We start from the raw sequence: 15,174 nt of genomic DNA, 5'->3' as shown, positions 1-15,174 counted from the left end.
GATATTTATTCGTTCTTTTTCCTATAGTTTGTAGTTTATTACGCTACTGGCCACGTAGCTTCGACGTACTTTTCTGGTGATCTTTTATTTTTTTAACTGACTAATAATATCTGAGTAATATCAATTTCATAGATTGTTCCGTAATGCAACGTCACGTTATGGTTGTGACTCACCACCCGATTAGCATTACAAACGGTTTACACGTCATGTCATTTTTTAGGTGTATGGGAATACCTTTTTTTTTGCAAACTGTGGTAAAAATATTTACTTTTTTCTAGTGAGATGTGTCCTATTTTTTTGTCAAAAATTCAAAAAAAAAACCAAAAATTGTAGAATTTCTTATTTTTTTCAATTCCGGCAATTTGACGATTTGCCGGAAATTTTAATTTTTGGGAAATTGCTGATTTGCCGATTTACCGAAAATTTTTCAATTTTGGCAAATTGTTAGAAATTTTAATTTACGGTAATTTGGCATTTTGCCGATTTGCCAGAAATTTTTCAATTCCGGCAATTTGCCTATTTACCGGAAATTTTCAATTTTGGCAATTAGCTGATTTGCCGGAAATTTTCACTTCCGGCAATTCGCCGATTTTCCGGAAATTTTCAATTCTGGCAATTAGCTGATTTGCCGGAAATTTTCAATTCCGGCAATTTGCCGATTTACCGGAAATTTTCAATTCTGGCAATTAGCTGATTTGCCGGAAATTTTCAATTCCGGCTATTTGCCGATTTACCGGAAATTTTCAATTCTGGCAATTAGCTGATTTGCCGGAAATTTTCAATTCCGGCTATTTGCCGATTTACCGGAAATTTTCAATTCTGGCAATTAGCTGATTTGCCGGAAATTTTCAATTCCGGCTATTTGCCGATTTTGCCTGTTGATTCGGGGAAAAAAATAATAAAAAATCAGAAAATTGCAGAAATTCTTAAAATTTTTGGAAGTACCGAAATTTGCCGAAAATTTTCACAATTCAGTAATGTTCAAAATTGCCGAACTTAACTTGTTACCGCTATTGCCGGAATTGGAAATATCCGGAAAATCGGCAAATTGCCGGAATTGGAAATTTCCGGAAAATCGGCAATTTGCCGATTTGACGAAATTCTCACAATTCAGTAATGTTTGAAATTTCCGAAAAAAAACTTTTTTTTGAACCCTCTTAACTTACTTATCGCTATTGCCGGAATTAAAAATGTCCGGCAAATCAGCAATTTCCCAAAAATGAAAATTTCCGGCAAATCGGCAAACCGACAATTTGTCGAAATTGAACAATTTCCGGCAAATCAGCAAATTGCCGGAATTGAAAACTTCCGGCAAATCGGTAATTTAACGTAAATGAAAATTTCCGGCATATTGGCAAATTGCCAGAATCTAAAATTTCCGGCAAATCCGGCAATTGCCGCCCACACCATGTTTTTTCTACCTAATTACGTGCAAAACTTACTCTTCAGTCTTGCAAATTTGTAAAAAAAAACCAAACCGTAAACAAATATTTGTTGTGGTTTTTTTCAATGCTAACAAACACTATCTACATGTGACTACTATCTCTCTCCCGCCCGCGGTTATTACAAGTTCATTTCAAAATTCGATAACATCATATATACGTTCACTCAGACCGTCCGAAAATAGGCGCAAAAAGTGTCTTTCTCTCTCGGTCAGCTGCAGCGTCTCACCTGTTTTCTCTGTCTTATCAATAGGGCCCGGTGTCCTCCCGTGTCTGTTTCTCTGCTGTCTCCGTCTGCGTCTCGTACTCTCTCTCCTTCTGTCTATCTTGCTGTCACAATAGAATCTAGTCGGTAATAATATCGACATCATTTCTCTGTTGTATTCATCAAAGTACATGCACTTTCAGTACAACTCTCGTATGTCTACTATATAGTCCTTCCTCGTCTGAAATGCTTTACTCTTTTTTCTTTTTTGCCGCTTTTAGGGCTTCCATGGTAGGCAGGCGCGGTTTCAGTACCTACCTGAAACGCCCGTCTGAAACCTGCCTGCCTCACGCCTCATTTTTGTATGTTTACTTGAATTTGCAAATTTCTATCAACTTGGTCTAATTAAGAAATGAGAAGGCCCGGATTGAGGCAGGCAGGCGTTTTAAAGCCTACATGAAAGCTCTAGTTACTTTTTTTTCTAATTATTTTGTGATGCTTTTTAAATTATATTAAATACAAACGTTGATTTTTTCAGAAACTTCATAATGGTCATTGAATTGCATCAATTGAAGAAAAAGCGCACCGGAGCCAGCTTGAGCTCAATTAGCTCGACAAGTTCGGAGGAATGTGAGTTTTTTCATTAATATGAGGATTCTAAAAAATTTTGAAAATTAAAAAACAAATTTTTTGGGTAAAAAAAAAATTTTATTAGGGTCAAAAATTTTGGAAGTCGTCGATCGTAGATCAAAAAAACATTTTTTTTGCTCAAGTTTTATGTTCTAAATTTGTTCAAAATATTCATATTTCTCCGAAAAATTAAAAAAATTTTTTTTTGTCAAATTTTGCTTTTTGGTCAAGTTAACGTGCCGACTTGCTGGAAATTATCAATTCCGGCAATTTGCCCATTTGCCGGAATTGATAATATTTCCGGCAAGGAGCCCAAACACCACTTTTTAGAAAAATTCAAGCCTTGAAATCGCGCCAGGAAGCCCTAGCCAAATTTTCAAAATCTAAAATTAAATTTTTTTTTGAAAACAGGTTTTTGTTAATTTTTCACAAAAATATATCGATTTTTCCTGGAATTTTTGAAAATTTCTCGATAATTCTGTTATCCCTGATTCCAGTGTGTACCCAAGACGTAGTAAAGTAGTAAAAATACATATTGTTTACACTGACTCCCTGGCACGAGTAACTTTTCATGTGATCTTCAATTGAAAACACCGAAATATTTTAGTTCCCCGTTCCAATTTCAAAGATCTAATTCTATCAATTTTCAGTATCAATTCCTGTGGAACCACTTCAAAAAATGGCTCCAGCCAAGCTCTACAACGAGCTCCTGCCATTGAAGCTGAGCTTCGAGCAGCTAAAGCAAAATGGGTACCCATTTTGGTGCTCAACTTCCAGTCAAGCTGTCTTCGCGGCAACCGCCAACAACAAGAAGGACTGGGCTGCTCCAAACGGTGGGTACTGGGGCATTTTCAATAGAGCGAACTTGCTTGATTTTCCGGAATTTGAAATTTTGAAAACTATTCTTATTATGGGAACACAATGCGTATCGTGCAACATATTTGTTCTGGAACCTTCTGGAAAATTTGAAAAAAATTCTGGAATATTCTAGGACCTTCTGGAAAATTTTAAAAAATTCTGGAATGTTCTAGAAGCTTCTGGAAAATTTTTAAAAATTCTGGAATGTTCTAGAACCTTCTGGAAAATTTGAAAAAAATTCTGGAATATTCTAGGACCTTCTCGAAAATTTTAAAAAATTCTGGAATGTTCTAGAACCTTCTGGAAAATTTGAAAAAATTCTGGAATATTCTAGGACCTTCTGGAAAATTTTAAAAAATTCTGGAATGTTCTAGAACCTTCTGGAAAATTTAAAAAAAATTCTGGAATGTTCTAGAACCTTTTGGAAAATTCCAAGAAATTCTGGAATGTTCTAGAACCTTTTGGAAAATTCCAAGAAATTCTGGAATGTTCTAGAACTTTCTGGAAAATTCGAAAAAATTCTGGAATGTTCTAGAACCTTCTGGAAAATTCGAGAAAAACCTGAAATGTTCTGGAAAAATACGAGAAATCAAATAAAGCTTCTCGAGCCCGTGAATCGACACTACAATAGTCATTTATTGAGTAGTTCTCGCTACGAGATATTTTGCGCGTCAAATATGTTGCGCAGTACGCATTTTCAGAATTTGGTGTTCCCGTAATAAAGCTCAATTTCACTAGAAACTGACCAAAAGAATTAAAAAAAAAATTTCCAGATTTCTACCGCAAATGCTCGAGATGCTCAAAAGGCTTCTACCTGAACCCGGACGGAACCGCAAACGCCCAAAAATGCGTTTACCATCACCGAGCCAAGTGGGATCCGTTGACCGGGAAGAAGCATTTGCCGTGTTGCTCCGCCAAGCCGGGTCCTTCCACAAAAGGATGTCTGGTTGAGGATCGCCACGTGTTCTCCCAGTCGTGGGAGGATACCCTGTGGGAGTTTGTGGTTAGTCCACAGGCGAAAGGAAAGGATGATCATCGGAGCAATAAGGTTTGTGGGTTTTTTTGTTGGGGTTTTTTTGTTGAAAAACCACACATAGTGTCCAGACTGTCCCATTACGGTTTGATCTACAAAAAATGCGGGAATTTTTTGCCCAACAAAATGTGACGTCAGCACGTTCTTAACCATGGAAAATCAGTTGAAAACTCTGCCGCATTTTTTGTAGATCAGCGTAGATCAAACTAAAATGAGAACGACCAATCAGCGCTTTGCTACGCCCACTTTTCAATCAATCAGATTGCGTGGGCGGAGGTCGAAGACGCTGATTGGTCGGGGAGTTTTCATTTTGGAGGGAACTTAAACAAACTATTCTCGGAATTTTAAAACAAAATTTGAAAAATATATAATTTTTCAGGTATTCGCCCTGGATTGTGAGCTGGTCCATACTCTCAACGGGCTCGAGGTGGCTAGAGTGAGCTTGGTCGACATGAAGGGCAAAGTGCTGCTGGACACTTTTGCCCTTCCTGTATTTGAAGTAATCAGCTTCAACAGCACGTTTTCGGGCGTCACCGAGAAGGATATGGAGTCGGCGATTTCATTGGAAGCGGTGAGTTTTTTGGCTAGCTGCGAAAAATTTGTGCGCCTTTAAAGAGCACTGTAATTTCTGCGGAATTTTCAATGATTTTCCAACTCATTAAAAAACAACTTGCCGGATTACCGATTTGCCGAAAATGTTCAATTCCGGCAATTTGCCGATTTGCCGGAATTTCAATTCCGGCAATTTGCTTATTTACCGATTTGCCGGAAATTTTCAATTCCGGCAATTCTCCGATTTGCCAGAAATGTATAATTCCGGCAGTTTGCCGGTTTGCCCGAAATTTCAATTCCGGCAGTTTGCCGATTTGCCAGAAATTTCAATTCCGGCAATTTGCGTAATTGTCGATTTGCCGGAAATTTTCAATTCCGACAATTCTCCGATTTGCCAGAAATGTATAATTCCGCCATTTTGCCGATTGCCGGAAAAATCGCTAGCCGCCTACCCCTGATCTGAAAAAAAATCCCAATTGCTCTAAAATCCTAAAACCCCAAAATTTGCAGTGTCGCCTGCAGCTCTTCCAACTCATCAACTCTGAAACCCTGCTCGTCGGTCACTCCCTGGAATCGGATCTGAAAGCTCTCCGCCTTGTCCACCACAATGTCATCGACACTGCAGTCCTGTTCTCGATCGTCGATCCATCCAGATCCTACATTCTCAAGTTGTCCCTTCAGAATCTTGCGAAGAAATATCTGTGTAAGGATGTTCAGTCGGAAGCGTCGGGTCATTCGTCGATTGAGGATAGCCATACTTGTATGGAGCTTCTTGCCACTCGGCATTTGTTGTCTGTTAAGTTGTGAATAAATTAATTGGTTTAAAAAATACAGTTTTTATTGTCATGGGGTCCAAACAAACATGAAATTCGGGGGAAAACAGCTGAGAAAAAAACCAAAAAAAAACAACAAAAAATAAAAAAATAAAAAAATTAAATATATTAACCCTAAAAATCTAAATCTCTAAGCACTCTTCGCATCGTCTTCATCACTTTTCACTGGATCATAAAGTGGGAAAAGCTTTGCAATTTCCTTGTACTCATCCACTTTCTTCCTATCATCAATTATACGCCGAGCTACATCCAGTGAAGGTCCGAACACGTTCAGGAGTAGGACACCGACGATCTGGAAAATTATTTATTATGGGATTTTTCTACATTTTTCTGAATTTTTGGCATTTTCCTACTTTTTTTTTGAATTTTTTTTTTGACATTTTCAGACTTTTTTCGAAATTTTCGGACATTTATCTACATTTTCCGACATTTTTTAACATTTTTAAACATTTTCCTTCACTTTTGGACTTTTTTCTAAATTTTTTGGCCCTTTTCTAAATTTTTAGACATTTTTGGACCATTTTCTACATTTTTCTACATTTTTCTGCATTTTTAGACATTTTTTAGGCATCTTTCGACATTTTTGGACATTTTTAGACATTTTCCTACGTTTTCCTACATTTTTAGACATTAATCTATATTTTTAGACATTTTTAGCCATTTTTCGACATTTTTTTTGGCATTTTTCAAACATTTTCCTACATTTTAAGGCATTTGTGGACATTTTTTTGGCATTTTCGTACATTTTCCTTAAATTTTAGACATTTTCTACATTTTCAGAGATTTTTCTTGGCATTTTTCAGCATTTTTTAAAATTTAACTATATTTTTAGACTTTTTTCTACATTTTTCGGCATTTTTAGACTTTTTTAGATGTTTTTCTACATTTTTGGACATTTTTAGACATTTTTAGACGTTTTTCTACATTTTTGGACATTTTTGGACATTTTTTTTCACCTTTTTCGACATTTTTGGACATTTTGGAATAATTTTTCAGGCTTGTCACAACTTACACTTCCATCTTCTTTCGATTTATAAAATACGACAGCCTTCTCAAGAGGCGTATCCTTGTCTGGTTCAGCATGAACTGATACGGTTTCCAGTGAGGAATCGCATTTTCCGATCGCGTTGATATGCAGATGTGGGGCGAATTTGGTGAAGAATGATGGTTGGTACCTAAGAAATGGTCTTGCAAAATTACTTGGTAAATTGTCATTTTTTCAGAACATGTATAGATTTTTTTTTGATAAATTTAGCTTTCTTGAGTACTGTAAAAATTTTGCATTATATATAACTTTTTTTTTTACTTTTTCGGCAAAAAAAACCTCAATTTTTTTAAATCGAAAAAAAAAACCAATTTTAATATTAAAAAATTGATGGAAAAAATATATTTAGAAAATATATTTCTTGCAAATAGCCCAAACTCACTATCAGTTAAAATTTAAATCGTAGAATATTTTATTTTTTCAAATAATAAAATTTTAAAATTCCGAAATGGGTGTGGAAAAAGTAATTTATTCTACTTTCTGAATTAAATTTTTTAAAAACCATCAAACATTTAGAAAAGCTATAAATCTACAAATAAAGCTATAAAAGCATAGTGCTATGATACATTTTCTGAAAATTTGAATTTCCCGCTAAAAATAATTTTTTTTGCAGGGAAATTTGAATTTCCCGCTGAAAAAAATTTTTTTTGTAAGAAAATTTAAATTTCCCGTTTAACAAATATTTGTTTTGCAGGGAAAATTTGAATTTCCCGCTGAAATAATTTTTTTTGCCGGAAAATTTGAATTTCCCGCTGAAATAATTTTTTTTGCCGGAAAATTTGAATTTCCAGATGAAAAATATTTTTTTGTAGGAAAATTTGAATTTCCCGCTAGAAAAAAAAAATTGTAGGAAAATTTGAATTTCCCACTAAAAAATTATTTTTTTGCGACAAATTAAAATTTCTGAAAAATACATTTTTTTTTGGCGGGAAATTCAAATTTCTGGAGAATAATTTTTTTGCGGGAGATTTAAATTTTCTGTAAAAAATATTTTTGGCGGGAAATTTGAATTTTATGAGGCGAGAAAAAATTTTTGGCGGCGGAAAATTCAAATTTTAGCCGAAAAATTTTGGAGGGAAATTCAAATTTTTTGAAAAAATCATTGTAAAATTTTGGCAATTATTCAAAACCTCAATTTTTCGAAATTTCAAATCAAAAAACAAACCAAAAAGCTTTTCCCTCCGACTTCCCATCAGCAGCAGCAGTCGCCATATTCTCTCCAGCCAGTCGTCCACTAATCTGTGCATTCTCCCAAGAGCTCACTCGTCTCGCACCGAGAACCCCATCCTCAAACGTTGCAATCGCACCAGCCGCCCACACATTTTCACCAACTTTCAGGCATTTATCAGCTCGAACTCCACCAAGCTTCTCATCAATTTTCAGGCCAGAAGCCTCAATAATCTCGGAATTCGGCTCCTCACCAGTTGCCACCACAACCAGATCAGTTCGAAGTTCGGAGCCATCCGATAGCTTCAGCACGACATTTTTACAACATTTCCGGACTCCTTCCACTTTTTGCTCGGCACGAACATCGACACCACCCTTCCTGATTGCTTCAATCGATTTTTGAGCAATATGCTCGGGAAGAATATCTTCAGCTGGATATTTCTCTTCAAAAACCTGATGAACTTCTACATTTTCTCCATATTTTCGTTTAATCGAATAGGAAAGTTCCGAGGCGAGAAGCCCATTTCCAATTATTGTCACTTTTTGAACAGATTTGTCTGCGAGGCCACGCTCCACTCGTTTGAAATCGGCTGGCTGAAAAAATTGATTTTTTTTTAATTTTTAAAATTTTAATTAAAATTTTTTTTAATTCAAAATTGTTTTTATATTAAAAGAGAGTGTCGACCAATCTGGAGGCCCTGATTGGTCGACACTCTTATTCTGGAGAATATTTAGCAAAAATTTGAAAAAGCAAACTTTAAAAAAATAAGATTTTTCTATTTTTTGCTAGAATCCTTCCAAAATGAATTTTAGCTCCGCCCACTTTTTCTGATTGGTTGAATAGTAGGCGGAGCGAATCGCTGATTGGTCGGTGGTCGCAGTTCTTGACTTTTCGGGTATTTTAAAGAAAATTTAGAAATTTAAGAAAGAAAAGAAATTTAAGATAATTTCAATTTTTATAGAATAATTCCAGTATTATTCTTTAATTTTGAAAAATAGGCACTTTTTTTTTCAAAAATAATTGAAAGTTTACATTTTTGTCGTAAATTCTCCGATTTTTTCGTCAAAAAAAGCTGACTTTTTTTTTTCAAAATTTTCAAAAACCAAGTGAAAATTTTGCGAATTTTCTTTAAAATACCCGAAAAATCGAGAATTACGACCGGCCAACGCTCCGCCCACTTTCCAACCAATCAGGTGGAGTGGGCGGAGCTCGAAGGCGCTGATTGGTCGAAATTCTCATTTTAGACGGAATTTAGCAAAAAAAGTTGGATTTTTCAATTTTTTGCTAATTTCCCTCCAAAATGAGAATTTCAGCCAATCACCGCCTTCGAGCTCCGCCCACTCCGCCTGATTGGTTGAAAAGTGGGCGGAGCGAGTCGCTGATTGGTCGATGGTCGCAGTTCTTGACTTTTCGGGTATTTTAAAGACAATTTTGAAATTTTTAATCTTCAAAGTTTAGAATCGCGAGATTCCGCGATGCTCCGCCCATTTTATCTGATTGGTTGGAAAGTGGGCGGAGCGAATCGCTGATTGGTCACAGTTTTTTTTTTTCGTTTTTTCGGAATTTTTGAGCAAAAATACGAGTTTTTTTCCGTTTTTTTCAACTTACATAATGGAAATAAGTAATTTTCTGCTTAGCCTCCTCACTGGCTTCCTCGAAAACTTGCTCCTTTTTCGGTCGAACTCCAGTTGCAATTAATAACTTATCATATCCAATAGTTGTTCCATCCTCCAAAATAACCTTCTTATCTTCTTCACAAATTTTGACAGCCTTCCGCCCACGCAACAACGCGACTCCACCGTGTACTGCTTTTGGAAGATCTTCGGGTGACACAAAGAATCCGTCGACTTCATAGAAAATATCGCGTTTTTTGCCGGATAATGGAGTATAGGCAAGTTTCGTTGCGGATGTTTCGTCTCCATACCACCAGAGTTCTTTTGAGAGTGGTGGACGATTGTAGGGAAGTTCGGGTTCTTCGCCAATCTGGAAAAGTTTAGGAATTTCGGGGAAGAAAAAAAAATTTCTATTTTTCTCCTTTAAAAGTTGGAAAATTTTCTCCGAATATTCGAAAAATTGTCGATTTTTGGATTTTTAAAAAAGTTTATTTGTCGGTTTTTTTCTACTTTTTCTATAATTTTCAGAGATAATCGAAAATTATGCAAGAAAAAAACACTTTTTCGATTTACTCAGAAAACTAAAAAGTCTAAAAAAAAAAAGAGAAAACCGCAGACAAAAAAAAAATTCCGAAAATTATAAAAAATTTGAATTTTTTGGAAAATCGAAAATTTTCTTTATTTAAAAAAATTATTTCAATTTTTTTAATGTTCGCAAAGTTTTGGTGTTTTTAGAGCTACTTTTAATAAATTAAATCGACATTTTTTGAATTTGTAATAAATTTTTTTTGATGAATAAATTTTACAGTTTTTAGATTTTTTATTGTTGGGTTTTTTTTTTGGAGAAATTCAAATTTTTAAACTTATTTTCTCTAAATTTCTGGTCTTTTTTATCTTTTTTAATTTTTTCTTCAAAATTCAAAGTATCGATTAAAATCGATAATTTGAAAGAAAAAATAAAGAAATTGTTTTCTTTTTTGTTGAAAAATTTCAAATAATAATTTTTTTTTTTAATATTTGTTCGTTTCCAAATTTTTTATAAAATTCAGAAAAAAAACCATCGAAAAATCAATATTTTCCCTGATTTTTCCAAAAATTTTTTTCCTCAAAAATTCAAATTTTGAGCATTTTTTCAGGCTTTTTCTCGAGTTTTCAGCCGATTTCTTTCTAAAAATGTTTTCTTCTTCTCATCCAGATCCAAACGGACCATCAAAACTTTGGCTTCAGCCTGCTTGGCCCGAATAGACAATGATGCGTAATAGGCCGCCGTTCCAGATCCAATAATGACATATTCGCAGTGTAGTAGGCCGTCGGCAGAGGTGGTGGTGGTGTTCTGAAAGAAAATCTAGTTGTTTTATTAATTGAAAATTGTCAAAAAATCTCATTTATTCTTAAAAAAAAAGAGAGAAACATAAATCTGATATTGTCGTTTTAAAATCGTAAAGGCACATGTGTGTGTGTGTGTGTGTGTGAGGGGAGCAGAAAAAAAACCGAAAAAAAAAATGGAAAAACCGAAAAATTTCAAATTTTTGCGTGGGTGTGAAGTGGGGAGAAATGAACTAAAAAAAGACATTTCACTAGCGGGACGAGGAGAAAAACGCAATATTTGGATGCAGAAGAAGAATTTAAGTGAGACTATTCAGATTTGGGTACCTCTTCTGTAGACTCTGATGGCTTCATCGATTGTTGTTCGGATCTCTGGAAATTTTTTATTTTTTGGTTTTTAAATTTTTTTAAAAGTGGAGTAGCGCCAGTGGGGAAATTACTTTAAAACACGCCTATGGGGCCACAATGACCAAATACCATGATAAAAAAATTCAAAAAAATTTTCTAAATTTTATATGATTTTTTGAAAATTGAAAAATCTCAGTTTTTGCCTAATTCCTATTTGAATTTCCGCCAATTGGATTTGTTCGATGGAGCGCGCTTGCACGTTTTAAAATTTATTTATTTCATTTTTTGTTATTTTCCATCGATTTTTAATTTTTTCGGTGTATTTTTGCTCGAATTTAAGAGAAAAAGCCAAAATAAATGCAAATTTTCGATTAAAAAGCACGCTTACAGCCGTAAATCTGTAAAATTTATTAATTCAGGATCGAAATAGTTTAAAAGCGTTACTTTTTCATTTTTACGCCTGTAAGCGAGCTTTTTAATCGAAAATTTGCAATTATTTTGACATTTTCTCTTAAATTCGAGCAAAAATACACCGAAAACATTAAAAATCGATGGAAAATAACAAAAAATAAAATAAATAAATTTAAAAACGTGCAAGCGCGCTCCATCGAATAAATCCAATTGGCGGTAATTCAAATAGGAATTAGGCGAAAACTGAGATTTTTTCAATTTTCAAGAAATCATATAAAATTTAGAAAAATTTTTTGAATTTTTTTTATCATGGTATTTGGTCATTGTGGCCCCATAGGCGTGTTTTAAAGCAATTTCCCCACTGGCGCTACTCCATCTTTAAAGGCGCACGTGGTGTCAGAGTGTCTCATTTCGGTTTGATCTACATAGATCTACAAAAAATGCGGCAGGGTTCTCAACTGATTTCGTATGGTTAGGAGCGTGCTAACGTCACATTTTTTGGGGGAAAAAATTCCCGCATTTTTTGTAGATCAAACTGTATTGGCACCACACTGAAGGTGGAGTACCGAAAATTTTTAAATTTGTCCAAGTTTCCCCCTGATTCCGAATATCTATGTGGAAAAATTCAAAAAAATTTTCCTGATTTAATATTTCAGCTTGAAATCGCGAATTTTCGCGCCAGAGCGTAAGGCATGTGTCGATGATACGAGATTTGTGTATATTTACGTAAAATCAGCATCCGATAAAGATTTTTTAAAATCTCGTAAATATACACAAATCTCGTAAAACGACACATGGCTTACGCTCTGGCGCGAAAATTCGGCAATTTCAAGCTGAAATATAAAATCAGGGAAACTTTTTCGAATTGTTCCACATCGATATTCGGAATCAAGAAGTCATTTGAAAATATTTCTCAGATTTCGGTACTCCACCTTCAAAATATAATTTTTCAAACAGAGCATTTAAAAAAAAAAATTTCGGAAATTTTTTAAATTTTTTTTCAAACAAATTATCAAATGTTATGATTTTTTCGTAGAAAAGTGAAAAATCGAAAAAAAATGAGCCATTTTCAGAAAAACAAGTTTTTTATCAAAAAATTATTCATGCTTTTTTTCCAATTTTCTTAACATTGTTTTTTTCGATTTTTCGAAATTTTTCTGCTTTTAAGAAGACGATTAAATGTTTTCTTGTGTTTTTCGATAAAAATGAACATTTTTCGATTTTTTTCGCTCTAATTTTCTCCTAAATGAATTGAATTAATTTTTTTTCGATTTTTCAAGAAAAAGCCAAAAATGTTGTCTATTTCTCTAGAAATAAATTACAAAACTGATTCTAACAATTTTTTTGAAATTTTTTCCGAAAAAAAGTCACCTTCTCCTCGACAGCATCAGCTTTCGATGTGGATGGAGCTGGTTCTTCCGCAGCCGCCGGAGCACGTCGAGCATGAACCGCTTCTTCAGTTTGACGATCATCAACTTGCTCTTTTGGCTCAGCGTCCTTAGTTTCCTGTTTCTCTTCGGCTTGCTCTGGCTGCTCGGCTTGTTTCTGAGCTGGCTCAGGCTCCTTTGGCTCTGCTGGTTTCTCCGGCTTAGCTTCTTCCTTCTTTTCCGGCTCTGCGTGCTCTTTCTCCTCATGCTTCTGCTCATGCTTCTCCTCATGCTTCTTAGAATGTTTAGCATGTCCATGCCCATGTCCATGTGAATCTTCCTTCTTAAAAACGTCAGTCTTAATCACAACAGCGATCAATGTGAGCCCAATGAAAGCGACGGCTCCGATGAATGCTCCAATTTCTGGCTTATACGGTTCGAATTCGTGAGCAGATTTTGTGTGCGATCGGCTGAAGAATGTCCAGTCAAGGGAGCCCGGTTTTGGAATGTATACTGGTGTGGGTTCTGGAAAAAAAATGTTTAATGTTTTTTTGCAATAATTTCTCGAATTTTTGGAAGAAAAAATGCTCATTAAAATCAACTTTTTTTTCCTGAAAAATTACTAGATGTTTTAAAAAATTCGAGAATATAAAATTTGATTTTTCTAGTTTTCCTAGCAAAAAAAAACCTTTTTTTCCCCCTTTACCTCAAGGTGGTGTAGTCGAATTTTTTTCATTGCTTGATCAGACTCAAAATTGTCTGAAAACACCGAATTTCATAATGAAGCATCTTGAAAACTTTTCAGAAAAAAGTTATGACGGTAAAAAAATGGCTTAAAAATAGTTAAAATCGGAAATTTGACCGACTTGTCAGTGTCGCAGCGGCTGTGGAAACAATTTTTTTTGAAATTACCGTCAAATTTGGAGTATACAAGTTGATTATCTTGCGTTTTAAACTTGATTAAGGTATTTAAAAGTCGATGGACGGCGATATCGATTTTTAAATACCTTAATCGAGTTTAAAACGCAAGATAATCACCTTGTATACTCCAAATTTGACGGTGATTTCAAAAAAAAATGGTTTCCAGTTGCTGCGACACTGACAAGTCGGTCAAATTTCAAATTTTAACTAATTTTTGGCCATTTTTTTACCGTCATAACTTTTTTGCTGAAAAGTTTTCAATAAGTTTCATTATGAAATTCTGTGTTTTCAGACAATTTTGAGTCTATTAAAGCAATAAAAAAATTCGACGACACTACCTTGAGGTAAAGTGAAAAAAATGTGTTTTTTTTCTAAAAAAAAAACTAGAAAAATTAAATTTTTTTATTCTCGAATTTTTTAATAATCTAGAAATTTTTCTTCAAAAAATTCGAGAAATTATTGAAAATTATTTTTAAAAAATTTAACGTTTATTGGCTGAAAAATATATATTTTAACAGTCCGATACATAATTTATTTAAAAACCAGCTGTGGACCGCACCTTCGGCGCGGCCCCCAACTTCTGGGGCTGAAAATTAATTTTTTATGAAACTACCGTAACCCTACAGTATTCCTACCGTACCACTATTGTACCACTACAGTACCCCGACTATATCCCTACACTAACCCTAACTCACTATCCCTCCAGAAGTCAAAACTTCACAGACTACAAAGACTACACAGACTACAAACTATGGACACACAGAATAAGCGCTTTATATATAGTAAATGATTAATAAAATTTGTTACGATTTTTTAATTTCGCGAAAATTATTTAAAAAGGCTGAAGTTTTCTCTTTGTTTTATAATTTGAAACACAGTTCGTCAATTTTCAGCCATTTTTCCGTAAAGAAGACTTTTTTAAATGACAAATTATCGACTTTAGGCAAATTTCTCTACAATTATCAAGTTTTCTTTACGGAAAAATATCTGAAAAATTGGCAAATCCATACACTAATCTTTGATGAAAAATAGCTCAGATTTTCCGAAAATAATTTTTAAAAAACCGTACCATGATGATGTCCACCACCACCAAGAGCAACTCGGCTCATCGCAATGCTCCGTACGGCCGTTTGTTGCCTAAAAATAACCGACGTCATTTGTCTTCCAACAGCTCGCAACAGCATTTTTGTCCTTCTGATGATTTCCGTCTATTCTACCTGAAATGAAGGATTATATGTAAAAATTACGCGCAAAACAAATTAGATTAAACATCAGAAAAGTACGACGGGCGGGGAAGATTGGTGGGCGTGTAAACACGCTCTATTGTTGAAATGATAAAAATCGCGGGGAAATAGTGCGCAAAAGGTAGAGGACGCAGGTGTGAAAAGGCACGTGAATGGATTGGAAAACCATAATAATAAA

At 34.6% G+C, this 15,174-nt stretch overlaps 2 protein-coding genes across 4 annotated transcripts; one reads left to right on the top strand and one right to left on the bottom strand.

The window, feature by feature from the left end:
- The first annotated feature begins 2,185 nt into the window (after positions 1-2,185).
- Y56A3A.33 (Exonuclease domain-containing protein) lies at positions 2,186-5,549 on the top strand. The gene is made up of 5 exons (NM_001379943.4): positions 2,186-2,277; positions 2,928-3,110; positions 3,909-4,183; positions 4,548-4,739; positions 5,231-5,549. The coding sequence occupies exons 1-5, from the start codon at positions 2,196-2,198 to the stop codon at positions 5,525-5,527; spliced, it is 1,029 nt and encodes a 342-aa protein (NP_001366957.1). The 5' UTR covers positions 2,186-2,195; the 3' UTR covers positions 5,528-5,549.
- Positions 5,546-14,969, bottom strand: wah-1 (Pyr_redox_2 domain-containing protein; the record flags this gene model as incomplete). 3 transcript variants are annotated; one of them, NM_067163.6, is made up of 8 exons in its annotated part: positions 5,546-5,845; positions 6,566-6,728; positions 7,764-8,359; positions 9,375-9,749; positions 10,587-10,712; positions 11,033-11,077; positions 12,836-13,356; positions 14,822-14,969. In NM_067163.6, the coding sequence occupies 8 exons, from the start codon at positions 14,934-14,936 to the stop codon at positions 5,684-5,686; spliced, it is 2,103 nt and encodes a 700-aa protein (NP_499564.2). The 3 variants fall into 3 exon arrangements, 2 of the variants coding, with proteins under 2 accessions (NP_499564.2, NP_001263729.1); NR_101859.1 differs by having other exon boundaries at positions 5,684-5,845; positions 10,587-11,077; positions 14,822-14,936; NM_001276800.3 differs by lacking the exons at positions 12,836-13,356; positions 14,822-14,969 and having other exon boundaries at positions 5,684-5,845; positions 11,033-11,059.
- Between the last annotated feature and the right edge of the window lie 205 nt (positions 14,970-15,174).

Source organism: Caenorhabditis elegans, chromosome III, assembly GCF_000002985.6.
Source record: "Caenorhabditis elegans chromosome III".
Classification (NCBI taxonomy): domain Eukaryota; kingdom Metazoa; phylum Nematoda; class Chromadorea; order Rhabditida; family Rhabditidae; genus Caenorhabditis; species Caenorhabditis elegans.
This window is presented reverse-complemented; position numbering and strand designations above follow the sequence as displayed.

Bases quoted from the DNA above. Each gene is read 5' to 3' on its own strand.
- Y56A3A.33 (NM_001379943.4), top strand. From the start codon at position 2,196: ATGGTCATTGAATTGCATCAATTGAAGAAAAAGCGCACCGGAGCCAGC. The intron at 2,278-2,927 runs GTGAGTTTTTTC...ATCAATTTTCAG, and splicing joins CTCGACAAGTTCGGAGGAAT to TATCAATTCCTGTGGAACCA. The intron at 4,740-5,230 runs GTGAGTTTTTTG...CAAAATTTGCAG, and splicing joins CGGCGATTTCATTGGAAGCG to TGTCGCCTGCAGCTCTTCCA.